This window comes from Rhinoraja longicauda, chromosome 16 (assembly GCF_053455715.1).
Source record: "Rhinoraja longicauda isolate Sanriku21f chromosome 16, sRhiLon1.1, whole genome shotgun sequence".
NCBI classification, from domain to species: domain Eukaryota; kingdom Metazoa; phylum Chordata; class Chondrichthyes; order Rajiformes; family Arhynchobatidae; genus Rhinoraja; species Rhinoraja longicauda.
In genome coordinates, this window is record NC_135968.1 from 44,100,791 (window position 1) to 44,119,731 (window position 18,941).

An 18,941-nucleotide genomic window follows, 5' to 3' on the forward strand; every position below is an offset into this window, starting at 1 on the left:
AATTGTATTTTATTTTAAACAATAAATATTTTGGGCTGTCGCAGTTGTTCAGGAGTTACTGTAGAGCAGTTTGCCATTGTTATCATTGATATTGTTAAGCTGTTATTTCCCAATTACGGCACTATCAGTTTGTTTGATACTTCACACGTGTAGAAGAAACCTTTTGCAGCACCATATTTATCAATCACCAAAGCTCACAAACAGAAGATGAAAAAAGTAAAATAATTATGAAAGGAACAGGTACTAGGAATTTAATATTCATCTTGAATTGCATTGAATATGCTTTAGTAGAGGTTCAACTGTTCAAATAGCAAAGGGGATTTACAGTGAGTTATTGATTGAAGGAAATGACCACAGCTCAAGTCCTTAAGTTGGACTTTTATTATGAATGTCTAAGTACAGTACAGTTCAGTACAGACAAAGTACATTTGTGCTATTCAATACCACGCAGACATAATCAACTTTTAACATTCGTATTTTTCACTTGCTGTTGGAATTGCTTACTCAAAAGTGCCAGCCTCAGATGGAAGCATTTTGGACCGATGCTCACAGTTAAATGGTTTTATTTGAGGTAGGGGCAAAGAAATGAAAGCAGCAAAGTGAAGGAAGTAATCTGATCCAACAAGCTTCGATTAGATTCTGTGTATGGTCTCTATAACACAACTTCACTCCAGTAGACTACCTCTAACTAATTCATATTATGGATTAAATGTGCCCTTCCAGTTTGAAAGTGATTGATTAATAAAAGCATTGTGCTCTGAGGATACTGAAGTTTCTTTGCTTTCTACTCCTTATTGCTCAGTAGACCAAGTGCCTTTTGGGCATAATTCTAACAATACAGTACAGCAGAAATACACAGTTGCTGTGTCATTTAGAAAACAATTATCAGCTTCCATTACTTAATGTACAAACTTCATTGTGCGAATTCTTAGAGTGACTGCTACATGACCGTTCTTAACTACATTGAAATGTATATAAAGATAGCAAGACATCTACTTTCATTCAAGGACTAGATATTGTGGAAGTTTGTTCAAAATTCACAATTTTATGGTCTTTAGGGAGTTGGTGAACTTGAACAAAAATCTTCCATAAGGGAAGAATGATTATTTGTGTAGAGCCAATTAAACCATCAGCATTAACTGGAAGTGAAAACAAAAGTTTCTCCAGCAATATATTCATACTAGAAATTAGAATGTTGTCATTTGTGCTTAGTCAAATGGTTTATTAATCTGTTGAACTGGTAAAATGTTAAATTTGGGTGTTCTGAGTAAATTCCAGACATTTGGCACAGCAGAACTTCATCAGTTGCCAATATTTCAATAGATGAGTACTGCCTGCAGATGGTGCTGCTTTGCAAGTTCAAGGTTCATGGACCCAAGATGTTTTGCACTCAAGTGCTTTCACCCAAAAAGATTACAAGCGGCTTCTGTGGTTTTAATAGCAGCTGCAGATCATTCCAACACTCGTCAATGATCATGCAAAATCATGACAAATGTTACTGCTTCATACAACTAAGTTTAATAAGTTTACTTGTTAGTACAGAAAAATTAAAGTCCAAACTACAAACTTAAGCATTGGTAAGCAGTAGCAGCATTGATTGAGCTCCATGTTTAGTCACAGTACTGCAGTTCCGTACAAGCATTAGTCCAAGCCAAAATGTATATGCTGTGTTAAAGAGTACTAGCTAAACAATCTAGGAGAACAGTAAAAGATACATTTAAAATTAGTAGTTTGTTTAGAAACAAACAGACATCCTAGCTTTGAACACTCTAAAAATGTTTTCCATTATTTAACAGCAAAGTTACAAATACTTATACTGTATACCCCAATACAACTACATCCAGAAAAGTTTGGCTAGATTATATTTTTAGTAGTAGCACCTTAATATTAAATGAATGTACTCAATACCAAAATGGTGCATTAGTTATGAATTTTGTGCAAAAGAAAATTTGCAGAATTTTCACATTTACCTACAATTTCCAGCTAGCTACCCAGTTGGGGTATATAGTAATCGCTTGCATTTATAAATACTTGGTGGCATATTTTCAACACTGTAGCAACTAAGTGAGACTGAGAGAAAAAAATTGGTTAGTAACAGAAAGAAAGATCAAGTAGATGTACAAAGCAGTACAAAAAGTGATTGCTGTAAACAATCCAGCCTTCACAAAATAAAAGGGCAATTCCCATCTTCAAAAATCCATGCCTTATCACTCAGCAAGACAGATAGACTCCCCACATACAATTAAGGTTTTGCACTCTACCATCAATGTCCGCCCTCCCCATCCCTGTCCCGGCCGCCTTCGACAATAGCACAACATCTTGTCTGATCCATTCTGATCGTTTTATTGCCCATTCATTCAATTACATCAATCACTCTACATTGTCAGCCGTTTGTCATTACCACACTACTGTAAACCACTTCAGCAAGTTAATACATGAAGCTTTGCATTTCAAAACTAGACACTTTAGTAACAATATTACAAATGTTTCAGCTCCAAAAAAATAACAAAACTGAAAATAAAACTTTAAAGAATTAGCATCATAAAATTAATTTATTCCAAGTAAAAATACAAAATAATATTGGACATTGACCAGATATGAAAGTTTCTCCCAGAAATGACTATTATGGTGAGAAAAGCAGTCTGTAAAGAAAAATAACTAAAATAAAAATGAAAAATATGTAAATATGTTTAAATCCTCTGCTTTTAGCAAAAATCTCTCTAAAAATAACAATGAATATTTGTATCAGTACAAAGGCTACATTACTATTGAAAAAATACTAGCATGAAGAAAAGTTACACATTTGACAGTAGAAAAATGATTTTGTGAATCGCAATGTCTAAAGTTTGCAATGAAAATAAATCTTCAATAAAGATTTATGCTTTTGATTTTTTTTACAAACATTACAAACAGTATTGCACATTACAACAAAGAGTTGAGGTTAAGTTAGCCTTCAAAATGGACTAATTCAAGTCTCCAATATCAAGAGAAGGCCCCATATGGGCCTGTTGCACCAAGGGGCTCTTAATCAAGTTACAATTACCTTAGAAATAACATTCTCAATATGAAGGACCTCATTTATATTCATTAACAAGTAAACAAATTGGGGCATGTTATAACTTAACATAAAAAGATATTTGTACAAAAATAACACGAACAGAAGAATTCTTTCACAATTCTGGTCAGTCGTACTTAAAGGGTTAATGATAAATATACAAATTAAGTGATTTTTTTTTTATTATTTCACTTTCTTCTAACAGCTTCCAGCACCCATGGAAATGTGTCTATTCTAAGCCATCTTGTTTTTAAACTATTTCTTTACATTCCAGCTTTCAAATTCATACATTAAATTATATTAAGAAGGGGAAAACGGTTTATAAATGTTCACTTTTCCACATTTAGGTAGATTTTCTTTAAAGTCTTGTACTGTAGCTAACTACAATTCTCCATATTAAAGTTATAAAGCTCTAGCTCCTTCAGTTTCCAAAAAAGCAAATAAGCATGAAAAAAATAAAATTACCCATCTGTTAAATCATTTCCTTGCAGAATTAAATTAATATATATTTTTAGAATAAACTTACTTAGAAAATATCAATTTCTTTCCTATATTTCAAAATTGAGGTATTGCAAAAGATCATGTCAGTCAGAAAGCACGCAATAAAAAATCAGCTGACTGTTGAAAACTGTCCAGATACAAAAAGTAGTGCATAACAAATGTCTTATACAGATAATGAAAAAACATATAGAAAAACATACCTGGGCAAGAAAGCAATATCACAAAAAGCCCAGAAGTTAACCTCCAAAGGGATAATAAGCAATTTACCAGTAAAAAAGTAATTTCTTCTTTTTTGAAAAAAAAATCAATTTGAATGCCAATACTTGCAACTAAACACTGAAAAAATAAACTAAAAAAAGAAAAGAAAGACTTACTGGACACAAACAGACATCACAACACACAAATGACTCAACAATTAGTATCAAATCTACTCTGCGGTGTCATATCCAGTCAGATTGTCCCCAGCGCTGCTGGTCACTGTGTACAAAGCCCCACTATTAGTACACTTAGCCTGTGTTTGGTTGAAATCTGCAGCCCCACTGTACATGCTAAAAAATGTCCACTAATTAGCAGATCTTATTAGAATTCAAGCTTTGCAGGATATACTCAGGGGTTTGGGGGAGTTTATTCTGGACCAGAAAGCAGACATCTCCATTTTGACTTTTGTGCAGACAATTCTTTAGCATTAGTTTCCTTTCCTAATGTGCCTATTTGTCAGTCTGTCAAATATATTGGTAGTGTATGAGCTCTTTGGTTTTCTGGACAAGGTCTGAAGCTATGTAAATGGTGCAAGCAGCAGATTGTTTTTTAAACTGAGCTCACTTTGTTTATACGCTGGTTATGAAGCATCACTTACTTCTATGTCAGACATTACAACGGTTACTTTTAAATCACAGTACTATACATAATTACCTTACTATATAAAAATTGCACTATAAGTGATCACCGCAGAGTACTTCACCTACCATCAACATAACTTCAAGATATCCTACATCTATAAGTAATTGTGATATCCTTTTATGCTTTAATGGACACAGATTCAAACTCCATAAAAGCATTTACATTGAGGCATGCCTTCTTCCAGTTATTAGCCAATTCTCTCATATCGCAATTTCTTTCTTTGTGGCCTACATTATTAATTTGTGCACTGGTGGGCAGGTTGTCAGCAGATATAACAGACATGATACACAAAATTTATTGCATGCAGCAACCTGGTTAAGTAAACATGCAGTCAAAACTACTGACCTTCCTCTGGAGCTTTCTCCATGCTATACTGCATTTTTTCCTGACAGCATTATGCTCCACAATTATTTATTACCCTAGCCTGATAAAGTACTATGATATCTGCAATACCATTTATTTAGCAGCAAAAGCTATTGCAGCATACATTTACATAACACTAAGAAAGACCTAACCAAAAACCCCCAGCAAAATCAAATTGAGCTTATGAGGTATTATTCTTGCAAGTCAAAATGGAGAGCAAAAAAAGGCTTGTTTGAGGGGAACTAGTATACTAAATTATCCAAAATGTATAATTGTTGAATATTTGAGAAGAATGCATTGCTACATATGCCACCTACAGTGTATTACCTTTGGTAAGTCTTCTAGGGGCAAGTCTAAGTTTCTGAAAATAAGTGCATGCTCCTGTCATGGGAAACAGTTATGTGAGCGTCAATCTGGCAGTGGCTGATGTCATATCAGCTACAACTCCTAAATCACAATGCAAAGTTCAATACAAAACAAAAAAAAGTACCAAGCTAATGTTTGAGAGCCAAAGTGCAGATTCAGTACAGATACTCTGAATTATTTTTTTTATATACCAGACAATCTTGGACAAGTTCAGTAATGTGACTTCAAAAACAAAACAAAAAACAAACATTCTTTATCCGAGGAAGAATGCACCAATTTCCAGAAGCCTCTCAGCCCTGAGGCAGCGTTCTCCTCTGCAGTACGTGTTCGTAGACTTTAAGACGCTTCAGCTCCAGCGGAATGGGACGTGACGTGGGCGATCGCCTCCCTCCTTCACAAGAGGCTTGTGAAATTCCCTGCCAGCACGTGAATGTATGCTTGCCCAGCAGTATTCACAGTAATACTGCAAACAGGTAACATTGGCACAGAAGAAAGGAGCAAACTTTCCTCCACAACGGGCGCCCTGGCATTCATCACACATCTGATCATCCAGGACATATGGCTTGACTTCCACCTGGACCGGAAGAACACAGAGAATTATTTCACTTACTAAGTCGAAACTTGAACAAATTGAAGGAAAGTATATTACACGTGGCTGAAACCATGTACATTTCGAATCTTCAATAAGAAAATAAAAGTGCAGGTCCTTGAATATTTACGACAACACATTTTCCCCACAACCTCACAGATCAGTTTGGCTTTGTACAATAATTAAAAGAAGTTTCTCCTCCTCCAATTCTTTGTTGAATCTCGTGTTCCATGTTGTGCCACATCACATGATATCTAAATGAGCACTGTTTGCCACATCTGCCATTTTCTGTTTTAACGCAACAAACAGGCAACTCTGGACTCAACGCTGAGCAGGGGCAAAGGAAAATAATCTCCCTTGTTTGTTAGACAGACGTTAAACTCTGCCATCTATGTTAGTTCCTGTCCTGGCTTCGTTCAGGCAGAGTTTAATGAAATAGAAAACTGATTTGTCCCAGGAAAGATTTGCACTATTGCCGTTAATGATTTTTGTTAGTCTACTCTGGCAATGAGATGAAAAGGCAGACATGCTGAAAGAAGAGAAATAGACAATAGATGCAACTTCACATCGCTGGCCAGTTATTCCTTGACTATTCCATAGAGCAGCTCAGCCAATCTTAGCAACAGGCCTCCAAATATTACCAAGGATAACTGTAGCGCTGAGATTCGTGTGTTGTAGCGCTGAGATTCGTGTGTTGTAGCGCTGAGATTCGTGTGTTGTAGCGCTGAGATTCGTGTGTTGTCCCTTCAGTTATGCCAGAGTTGAGGTTGAAAGTTTATCAAAACCAGGAAAATGCAAACAAATGTTTAGACTTGCAGCACAACTACAAATTATATTATGACCTCAAATAAATATTAAATTGATCAATGCATAAGGGATGCCTCATTGGGTTTCTATAGTTTTCATGACAAGAATGCTAATCATTTGATGCGCATTCCAATTCAGATTTTTACATCTCATAACTTTCATACAGAATACGTTTTTTTTTTCACGAAAGAGAAACCCAGGTAATGCAAAGATCCAATGTGCTTAATGCCCAGAGGGCGAACTACTAAATACTCAGCTTGTATTCTACCATAACCCATTGCTTTGCATTCAAATCACAGATTACTCAATGGCTCAAGCCATTAAAACACACACTCACCTGCAATCTGGATATTTAGCCCGTTAAATTTGAATTATTTGAATGTAAGCAATGCAATTAATTAAATGATTATAGGTCTAATTTCAAAATCAGTCCATTTTAAGGATCAAACTGAAATAAAATTCAGCTGACATTGCGAGAGGTGATATGTTAGATAGGATCCTGTATTTTAGCCAAGCAATTGAGAAACGATAGTGGTCTATACAAAGGTAGTGTTGACACCCACTACTGTATTGACTGCAACTTCAGCAGCTGGGGTGACTATCTGCTGGCTTAATGGCATGCAACAACCTGACACAGCCCAATAATCTGCTGCCATTTGCAAATTATTTGGGTATAGGCTTTTTTTGGTATGGCTGTATGGTAATTCGTACCTTAATTGGTACACGTGACAATAAAAGACCTTTGAAACTTTGAAACCTCTGAGTAAAATTGGAATGGCTTGTTAAAGATAACTGCTATTACTGTATTAATATTAAGATGTGTCTTTTAATTAGTAAAATAGAATAAAGTGATGGCTCAACTTCCATAGATATGACATTTTAGGGGAACAGTACATGCATTTTAAAACTCAGTCCCACCTGCCCTTTGCCATCCTTGTACCTGTTCAAATACCATTTAAATGTTGATATAGGACCTGCCTAAACTATCTCCTCTGGCAGCTCATTCCAATATACCCACCAACCTCTGTGATGGTTGGAAAATTTTCAGTTCAGCAAATCAAGAAATTAATAAGGAAAGAAAAAAGTGGGAAAGTAATTATTATAAAACACAAATTAAAAGTTTGTCATTTAGCATTTTGACATGAGGCACAATAACATTAGCAAAAGCTAATGTTGGCCCTTTCCGACAGAGACAGAAGAAATTATATTAGAGAACAAGGGAATGGCAGAGAAATTGTTTTGTCTTCATCTTCAAGGGCCTGTTTCCGCACTGTATCTCTAAAACTAAAACTAAAACTAAAAACAAATGCAGTTTTCTGAAGATACAAAATCAAGTAGCCATGCAAAGAGGCTTCAGGGGTTTGGACAAGCTACCGAAATGGGAGAGGTCATGGAAATGTAATTGGAGAGACCAGGTCATCCATTCTGTAATAAAGCCGGAAAAGTAAAGTATTTTTCACCCAGTGATACAGGAAAGGATTTAGTTGTTCACAGGCATCTGGGAGCCTTTGTATATTAATCCTGAAGGTTAGCATGGAGGCAAGCAAACAATCATACAGGAAAATAATATGTTGGCCTTTACTGTGAGAGGATTTGAACACAAGCATGAAGATATGATGGTGTAATTTGAGATGCAGAGATAATGTCTCCTATGGCTGTAGCGTGCAAAGTCAGGGATCACAGTCTTCAAGTAAGGTCAACTATTCAGTACTGAAGACATCTCCTCATCCAGAGGGCCGTGAATCCGTGGAATTTTCTACGCAGGAAGGTTGGGGGAGGGGCTTAATCCTCAAGCAGATGCCCGGCAGAGATGGGATAATAATGGAATCCAGGGATAGCGATTGGTCTAGGAAAGTTGTGCTGTAGTAAAAAAAATCCGACATTCTTTTATTAAATGTTGTAGCGGGCATTAGGGCGAGCAGCAGCAAAAGCTAGCTATCAGGAATTTATCATTTGATCCAGCCCATTTGATCATCACGAGAAAGCAACAGCCCACCAAACAGGGAAGACAATAGGAGATCAACCAATCTATCTATAGAAAATAATCTGGGAGTAGGGTGACATATTTCCATCTCTTGTTACATAAAGTGTCCAATGGCTTTATAAAGGCCAAGGTTTATCCTGTTGATGGAATACTTTATTAAATGTATCAAATGGGGAAAGAGCTTCTGTGGAAATCATTGGCAAGGTCACACCACAGGAGTATTGACCATCAGTTTATAATAACAGCTCAACTCCAAAGCATTTTTCATTGTTAAATATTATTTTGTTTATGTTATTTTAGCCATGATAGTTCATAATTGCATTTTCCAATTTCCTCTTTGACAACTTGGCAAACGAGACTGTTTCAGTCATACAATATTTATAGTTCATCGTAAAATGATTAGCTCAACTGTTACTGCAGCTTGGGAGGTAGATGTAAAGCAACTGAAATGCAGTACATTTATGGCTTTCAATAAACATTAGATGTGAACAGCAAGTCTCCAGATGCCTTCTCTGATGAGCAGTTAAGGTGAATGGGTGAAAGACCCATCTGGTACCTTAGTTATACCCCCTACATTTTTTAACAGGCTTATCAGTCACAGGATTTGTGCATTCCTCTAAGCAGAGTGATGTTGAATGACGTAGTAATAATGTTCAATATTAATCTGCAGGGATACACTTTATGCAGCGCACTTAAACTCTTAACACTTCCATTCATTCGAGATATACTTTAAGTTTTTTTGAAAGATAAGAAGAATAACACACAATTAAACAAACGAGGAGTTAAAATAAAAAAATGTTTCACAGAAATCAAATGATTACAAGATACTATTTGTTAAGAGAGATGTTAATATCAAGTATTGTTCAAAAAAGTAACCATTTTGACTTGTACAGATTCCACCAAGTTATTAATTATATCAGAATAAATGGAAAGACACATCAAATGTTCTTGTATATCACTGCAAAGGATTCCATAAAATACATTTGAATATCACATACATTCAATGCCTGAAGATATGTTTGCACTATCGATTGTGTAGAAAGAATAACTCTTTGTTCATTTTTAAGAATATGCGTGACTAACATTTATTTAGCGGTGGACATTAAAATATTGCCCTCGTTTATCGCAGAACAAGAGCTAGAAAACAATTTGTGGAATCCGACTGCTGTGGGATGTTTGCACAACAGCCACCGATGGAGTCCTGCTCTTCAAAGAACAGAGAGCAGATGCTCTGAAAATGAAAGCAGCCATTTGGAAACCGCATTTCCAAAGCCACACACATTTCTACAATCTGCACGATGCTCCAAATCTGCAAATTAATTAGTTGCAATTGGCTGGAACATCCACATCAGGAACAATTGTTAAGAATTCAGAGTCCTGACTATTTATTTTTTAATCATAAATTCATTTCAAATGGAAGTAATTTCTCAAAAGCCTTGCTCCACCTATACATAGAAAGCCTTGCTCCACCTATACATAAAAAGCAAACAGACTGTTCTCTCTCAGCCTTTAACACCTCACCCGTTTTCTCTGAACAAGGGCTGTTAATCAGGATCAAACATACAAACAAAATTAGATTGATACTTCCAGAATGTCCTAATTAACTACCAAAAGGCAGTCATATGACCGTTCTCAATAAATGGGCTTTGATTAGTTTTATATTTGGATTAAATGGAAACAAAGGGATGTCACATTTAATAAACTGGCCAGAGGATTTTTTTTTAAACAAAGGCACAACAACCTGGAATTCTCTGTATTCCCAGCACTGTTAGCTGCAGTACAACTCACTGCATAATTTACCGCAGAGCGCCCTGAAATTCAATCACATAATGCAGACTCTTTTTGAAGCACCATGCAATTGAAAATTAATTTCCCTGCACTCCTCAGCCCAGGGTGTGAAACACGATAATGACCATTTCCAGTGGTTTACAGTCACACTGAAAATTTGACCAGATAGTTCCAGGCACGAGTCACCCTTTAGCTGACAGGAGCAGCACACAAGATATCGTCATTCTCCATACAATGCACCTTTCAGAGCACAACAGTAGGTAATGCCAAGATGCCTCAGGTTTATCCATCAATACCTATTCCCAGGTAGGGTTGCCAACTATCCCATAATAGACGGGACATCCCATATTTTGGACTAAATTGGTTTTTGTCCCGTACGGGACCGCCCTTGTCCCGTATTAGGCCCGCGGGCCGCTGTAGGCTGGGACAGTGTAGGCTAACGGCACGGTGGCGCAGCGGTAGAGTTGCTGCCTTACAGCGAATGCAGCGCCGGAGACCCAGGTTCGATCCCGACTACGGGCGCCGTCTGTATGGAGTTTGTACGTTCTCCCCGTGACCTCCGTGGGTTTTCTCCGAGATCTTTGGTTTCCTCCCACACTCCAAAGACATACAGGTCTGTAGGTTAATTGGCTGGGCAAATGTAAAAATTGTCCCTAGTGGGTGTAGGATAGTGTTAATGTGCGGGGATCGCTGGGCGGCGCGGACCCGGTGTATCTCTACATCTAAATCTAAAAAAAAAAAAATCTAACGGAGTGCGTTCGGGGAGCAGGGCCGAGTGTGTTCGCCTAACGGAGGTTGCATAGCAGCCCGCCTCCCGGCCCGGGCGGCCGCCATTGGTGGAGCGGGAGCACGTGGCCGCTGGCTGGGTGATGTCACCTTGTCCCGTATTTAGGAGAGAGATAGTTGGCAACCCTATTCCCAGGTCAACATGGTCTTTCAAAATCACACCGAATCTGGATCCCCATCATGAAACATAATTCTTGATACCTCGTGCATCATCCACTGATGTTGCTCCCAACTCCTCAACCCCATTAATCCATCAAGACCCTCATTGGAGTCCTCAGTCACCAGCACCACACCTCCACTCATTTGTTCTCTGCCATCCCATATCTTTACACACAATCCTGGATTGTCCTCAGGATTGTCTATTGTCTAAAGAGAATGTAGGAAAATAACTGCAGATGCTGGTCAAATCGAAGGTATTTATTCACAAAATGCTGGAGTAATTCAGCAGGTCAGGCAGGATCTCAGGAGAGAAGGAATGGGTGACGTTTCGGGTCAAGTCTAAAGAAGGGTCTCGACCCGAAACGTCACCCATTCCTTCTCTCCTGAGATGCTGCCTGGCCTGCTGAGTTACTCCAGCATTTTGTCTAAAGAGAAGTGCAGATTAAGAAAAGAGCATGGGCTGCAATGAGGTACATTGGAAAATGAGGAATTCACCCTTAGCAAATGAGGTCCATTTATCTTCTATCTATCTTCTGCAAACAGGAAAGAGTATGACCAATGGTCCTTGATGATATTGTCTGCTCACCCAAGGCAATGTGAAGTATAGATTAACTTGATGGATGGGGGGGAGGGGGGGGGCTGGGAGAGAAAGAAGCTGGTTTGCATGATGGACTGGGATACATTCATAACATTCTGCAATTTCTGGCGGTCATGGGCATGGCAGTTGCCAAGTTGCAATGCATTCAGATTGGACATCGGTAGAAATTGGTAAGAGATGTGAGAGACCTGCTGAATTTCCTTGGCCTTCTGAGAACCGGTGTGCTTCTTTGGTCATAAGGAGAATGGTGCGTTATGACGAGGACAAATTGTTGCCGATATTTACCTCCAAACATGGTCAGACACTTCTCACCAGCATCCCCCAATATTCTGTCCCAATTCTTCCCCCGCTCCACAACAACCACAACGATCAAGGAGAATCTCTCCTTTCCAGCCCAGTGATTCAACACTGGCCCTGATTCTTCTTCCCAACTTTGATCCTACCCAACCAAAGCAGAGACCGATTCCTCTCCCAATCCCAGCACAGTGTCCAATTGCCTACTCAAGGCTCAGATACCAATCACTCTCCATGTCCCCATCCAAGGTTCAGACGATGATCAAGTGCCAGGACTGCTTTTACCCTCCCTGGGTGCACTAGAATTGTTTGGCTAATGTGTCTGTTCCAATAATCAGATGGATATTAAAATGCCTCTCATTCTCATCTTCAAAATGAAGATGCACTGACTTTAGAATTCTTCACGCAAAAGTTTAGATATTTTTATAAACAACGTTTGCTGAACTAATTAGGGATCCGAGAACAAGGATCTGTAAAGCAAATAAAATATTGAGCTATAACTCCATATCAAATCTAAGGACATTAACCAAAATGATGTAATGGCCGGTGAAGTGGTCACAGCTTAGATATTACATCCCTGAACATTGAAATTGAAGGGAAATATTGGGCAGCATCACAGAAAGACTCACTACAGTGATCCATCATGCAATGTGTTGCAAGCTGCGAGGAAAGGTCAGCAAAACTTCGATGTCTGATTAAAAACAATCTTGGAGAAATGTGCGGTATCAGCTGAAATAGGAAAAGTTAATTCCTGCCATGAGTCAAATTATTAAGTGCAATTACAGAAATGGGTATGAAATGGGGGGTAAAACTGGGACTATTGCGAAGAGGAATGTGTTCATGCACAGAGTAATTAAAACTATGCCAAGTGGAGAAACTGTATGCAGTACAGAAAAAGCTCTAATATCAGAAATAGACACAGAATGCTGGAGTAACTCAGAGTGAGGAAATGTATAGGTGACATTTCAGGTTGGGATCCTTCCAGCCCGAAACGTCAATCATTTTCTCCAGACATGCTGCCTGACCTGCTGAGTTACTCCAACATTTTGTCTATCTTTGGTAAAATTCAGCATCTGCAGTTCCTTTTCATTGAACGTTACACTCTAATATCAGAAGGCAGGCAAGTTTTAAAATTACCCTGTACATGGGAATCAGGGGAAAAGATTGTAGGTCCCCATGCAAGAAAGACAGGCCAATAGATTCTGAATTTGGATCAAAATTCAGGGGCCCTGGATTAAGAGTAAATGGCAGAAGAATCTGAGGGCTGATGAAGAAACATTTTTTCAACCAGAGAAAGTCAGAGATTGGATTCAGTGCCTAAAAGTGTTGAAGCAACAGAAACCATGTGTTCACATTTAAACAGTACTGTATGTGTAGTCGAAAAGCAGAGACATAGAAACATAGAAAATAGGTGCACGAGGAGGCCATTTGGCCCTTAGAGCCAGCACCGCCATTCATTGTGATCATGGCTGATCGTCCACAATCAGTAACCTGTGCCTGCCTTCTCCCCATCTCCCTTGATTCCACTAGCCCCTAGAGCTCTATCTAACTGCTGGGCTACGGCCTTAATACTGGAAGACATCATTTGGTCCTTATTAATTGTCATAAACATAATGGCCAGCCAAGTCAGAAATTTTCTATGCTTCATCATTCAACACATTATTGCTTGTGTTTGCAAATATTCTAACATGGAGCTGGCCTGACCCTGGGAGAGATTGGTGACCAATTTGGTGAGCAGCTTATTTGGGACAAATATCACAAATTACCACCAGATTAGTCAGATTGAGTTTTGTTGAAAACAGGAAGAGCGTGGGGCCAGGTGGCTAGTCTTATTTAGATACTTACTTCTGGATTTTGTAAACCAGCATCTGCTGGTTTCTATTCCTGGATTCAAGGTTGCTCAACTACAGCAATTTCAGATAATGATTCAGCTCCTTCCAATTACATCACCTCCAGACTATATTTGGTCATTGGACATAGAAACAGTACAGCACAGGAACAGGCCTTTCCGCCTAGGACGTGTGTGTCAAACATGATGCCAAGCTAAACTAATCTCATCTGCCTGCACATTACCAATACCCCTCCATTCCCTGCATATCCATGTTCCCAACTAAAACCACTATCGTATCTGCCTCTACCATCATCTCTGGCAGTATGTTGCAAGCACCAACCACCATCTGTGTAAAAACTTGCCCCGCACATAACCTCTAGATTTTGCCCCATGCAAACATGGCCCATCGCCATTATATTCTGCCTTCATCTGATTACTTTTTGCATCGTCTAATCTCACCTGCCTTCCACCATCCTACACATCTTCCTTTTTTGCTCTTTCTTCCGGGAGTCCAGAACCAGGGTCCAGAGTTTAAGAATAAGGCCATTTGGGACTGAGATGAGGAAAAGCTTTTTCACCCAGAGAGTTGTGAATCTGTGGAATTCTCTACCACGGAAGGCAGTGAAGGCCAATTCACTGGATGTTTTCAAGAGAGAGTTAGATGTAGCTCTTGGGGCTAACAGAATCAAGGGATATGGGGAGAAAGCAGGAACGGGGTACTGATTTTGGATGATCAGCCATAATCATATTGAATGGCGGTGTTGGCTCGAAGGGCCGAATGGCCTACACCTGCACCTATTTTCTACATTCCTCTTACTGCCTTCCCCAACTCCTGTTGAAAAGTGGTTGGATCCTTAACGCAGTTCAATCCAGGTGAAAGTTCATCAATTCAAAATGTTTATTTTCCATGGTGGTGGCAGCATCATGCTGTGGGTATGTTTTTCAGAAGCAGGAACAGGGAGACTAGTCCGGATCGAGGAAAAGATGAACCAAGCAAAGTACAGAGAGATCCTTGATTGAAAACCTGCTCCAGAGCGTTCTGGACCTCAGACTGGGGCAGAGGTTCAACTTCCAATGGGACAATGACCCTAAGCACACAGCCAAGACAACGCAGGAGTGGCTTCCTGACAAGTATGTGAATGTCCTTGAGTGGCCCAGCCAGAGCCCAGACTTGAACCCGATCGAACATCTCGAGGGACCTGAAAATAGCTGTGCATCAACGCTCCCCATCCAACCTAACAGAGCTTGAGAGGATCAGCAGAGAAGAATGGGAGAAATAATCCAAATACAGGTGTGCCAAGCTTGTAGCGTCATACCCAAGAAGACTTGAGGTTGTAATCGCTGCCAAAAGTGCCTCAACAAAGTACTGAGTTAAGGGTCTGAATACTTATGTAAATGTGATATTTCAGTTGGTTTTTTTTAATTACTTTGCAAAAATTTCTAAACACCTGTTTTCACCTTTTTATTCTGGGGTATTATATGTAGATTGATGATAAAAAAAAGAATTTAATCAATTTTAAAATAAGGCTGTAACGTAACAAAATGTGGAAAACGTGAAGGGGTCTGAATACTTTCTGAATGCACTGTGGATAAGATGTTGTCAAGCTGGAAAGGGTGCAGAGAAGATTTACGAGGATGTTGCTAGGACTCCAGGACCTGAGCTACAGGGAAAAGATGAGCAGGCTTGGACATTATTCCTTGGAGCACAGGAGAATGAGGGGTGATCATATAGAGATGTACAAAATCATGAAAGGAATAGATCGGGTGGGCGCAAAGAGACTCTTGCCCAGAGTAGGGGAATCGAGAACCAGAGGACATAGTTTTAAGGTGAGGGGGAAAGATTTAATAGGAAGCTGAAGGGTAGCTTTTTCACACAAAGGGTAGTGGGTGTCTGGAGGAGCTGCCAGAGGAGGTAGTTGGGGCAGGTACAATCGCAATGTTTAAGAAACATTTAGACAGGTACATGGATAGATAGAAATGGGCCAAATGCAGACATGTGGGACTAGTGTAGATGGGACGTTGGCTGGTGTGGGCAAGTTGGGCCGAGGGGCCTGTTTCCACACTAAGACTCCATGACTCTAAGTAAAGGAACCTCAAACTCTTCAGTGAACTTGAGCTGGGGATTAGATTGCATGCAATCTATGAGTAGCATCTGAGAAGAGGCAAATTCCAAACTTGTCTAATTATCATTGCCAGAGCTAGGCCTTCATATTTGCATATTGTGCACCAGTGTTATATCTTTTTTTACAGTAAATTCTGTTCATGTGCTACGATGGAGCTAGGTTCCCAGGATTAATGATTAATTTGAGGAGAGATTACATATACTAGGGTTAACAATTATTTAACTGAAGATTTCAAGATGATAAATGCATCTCACCGGCTGGACAGCAATAAACTCTGTCCACTGACTGAGAAATTCCAGGACAAAGGAGCATTGCACAAAAATAATCAAAGGGCCTTATAGGAGTAAAATCCAGGTTTTTTTCCTGCATAGTGGTAGAGATTTGGAACTTTCTTCTGCAAGCACAAACACCAGGTGGCGCCACCTGCGTGGCTGCCTCGCCGACAGTCTGTCTGTCCTTTCTTCATTTTGTTATTTTTAGTATGTGTTAAAAGGTATGTTTTAGTGTTCCTTGGTTTGTTTTATGTGGGGGTTGGGGGAAACTTATTTTCAATCTCTTACCTCGACGGATTTGCAAATTTTTTTTTTTTCCATATCGTATCTCCGTCCCCACTGCAGCCTAACATCATGGAGTTGGCGGTCTTTCCTGGAGACCGACCCAGCGCTCCAAGCTGCGGGAGTCTGCGGGACATTAACATCGCGGAGTTTGCGATCCCTTTGCCGGGGATCGAAGCTCCAACCGCGGTGCCTGTAGACTTTAACACCATGAAGCCCATGGTCTCTGGTAAGAAGAGGCTGACCCCGAGCTGAGCTCCATGCCGCGGAGAGAGTTTCAACCACTCCGACGCGGGAGTTTCGATCGCCCCGACGGGGGCTTCGATCGTTGGCTGCTTTGATCGCCTTTGATCGCCCCGACTGCGGATGGTTAACTGCCCCGACCGCGAGAGAACAAGAGGAAGAAGCTTGAACTTTATTGCCTTCCATCACAGTGAGGAATGTGGAATCCACTGTGATGGATATTTATGTTAACTTTTATGTGGCTGTGTGTCTTGTTGCTTTTCACTTAGTATGGCTGTACGGTAACTCAAATTTCACTGTACCTTAACTGGTACATGTGACAATAAACTAACCTTGAAACCTTGATGTTAAGTCAACTGTTTGTTTGAGGTCTGAGATTAACATCAAGCCAAATGATTAAGGATGCTGTGGAGTAACAAGCATGTAGAGTTGGTTCACAGACGTGTCTTTTTTTATTCAGCAGCTACAAAGAAGCAGGGAGCTAAGTGGACCACTGTTCATGTTCAGGCATTCATAACATACGGCATTTTCTGAATTACTATACGTTTGCTGACAAGCACAAAAGAGTTTGAGCTCCAAGGTTGGAGATTAGCAGTTCTTCCAGAGAGTGGAGCACAATTACAATATTTCTGCAAGGTTAGACATCCTTAAATCTCTGCTTCGAGGTCTCTCCCACATTGATATTGATTGCAGCAGATAGATAAACATGTCCATAATGATGATGACAATTCAGCCGACCATGCAGCATTTCACTCACCCGTTTGTCAATGTCCCCGTGCTGCAGCTGAACAAAGCGAGCACTAATAGCAGCAATGTAGCTCTGCTGATTGGAGAAAGCCACTCTTCCAGCACCTTTTGGATACTTCAGCTCGGGATCTGTATCAATGCCTGCATAGCAGACTCCTCCATATAGCCGGTCCATAATCATAGCCAACTCCACTGCAAGAAGCAAAACAAAAGCCTGTGCTCAGAAGATCACTTTCTCCCAAATCCAAAAACCTTACTTAATAATGCTGTTCTTCCAATTGAGATGGACCAACAAATACATTTATACAATTAATGTTCTCTCTTTTATTTAACAATATAATATTGGTTGATTACAATCGTGCATCACATTTTCAGATTCATTCTGGCGTACATTTTAACAGAACGTTCCATCAAAATAATTATATTATTTAAAAATATATATTTGTGTTCCCCTAAATAGCTTCATCATAATTGGCTCAACTCAACTCAAACTCGAGGCTGAGGGTTTCCCATCTCAATTTGGGAAGGTTGGTCAGGCCTTAACTGCAGCACTCTGCAGTTAATGCAAACAAAATCATCATCAACAAAAGTCTCAAAGTCCAATTTGCGGCCTTGTTTATTCTGTGCATTTGCCTTCCCTTAGGACACAATTTCAGCTGGGTCTATGGAAAGAAAGTAGGGAATGGAAAAATATTTGGTGGGAAACCATTACCTACTGTCCAAACAAGTATCCGAAAAAAATGGATCAGTATCAATATAACAAAAAACTGATGGAGCTATCAGCAAATAGACAAAAGCTGGAGTAACTCAGCGGGACAGGCAGCATCTCTGGAGAGAAGGAATGGGTGACGTTTCGGGTAGAGACCCTTCTTCAGACTTTGTGGGTTTCCCAAATGAATACGACACATAAATGCTGCTATTTAATGTTCTGAGAAATTAAGGTCAGTGGGAAAGGAAAAAATATTTAATAACCCTGATTATTATTTTCAATGACACTTGCATTTTTCACAAGTTGCACCATAATTATGTGGAGATATTATTCAAATCAAGTTGAAAGTATGTGTACGCACATGCATGCAATGCTTTGATAATTCAGTATATGGAGAAAAATATAAATCTATTATAAAGACCATTAAACGAGTCATATGCAAATGTTATATGTCAGCATATGCTAGTACATTATATTAAATGTACTCTGTATTTTCCTGTATACATTTGCAACCATATTTCTAAAATGAGCATTACATTTACTA

General features: G+C 39.4%; 1 protein-coding gene across 5 annotated transcripts in view; it reads right to left on the minus strand.

Annotated features, from left to right (window-relative positions):
• Window positions 1–391: 391 nt before the first annotated feature.
• cpeb3 (cytoplasmic polyadenylation element binding protein 3) overlaps window positions 392–18,941 on the minus strand; it is a 105,004-nt gene continuing 86,454 nt past the window's right edge. For all 5 annotated transcript variants that reach the window (XM_078413717.1, XM_078413712.1, XM_078413715.1 and 2 more), the window contains 2 exons: window positions 17,699–17,880; window positions 392–5,759 (listed from right to left, as the gene is read on the minus strand). In XM_078413717.1, the coding sequence (XP_078269843.1) occupies window positions 5,532–5,759; window positions 17,699–17,880 (410 nt within the window). In that variant the 3' untranslated portion in view covers window positions 392–5,531. The remainder of the gene's footprint in view (window positions 5,760–17,698; window positions 17,881–18,941) is intronic.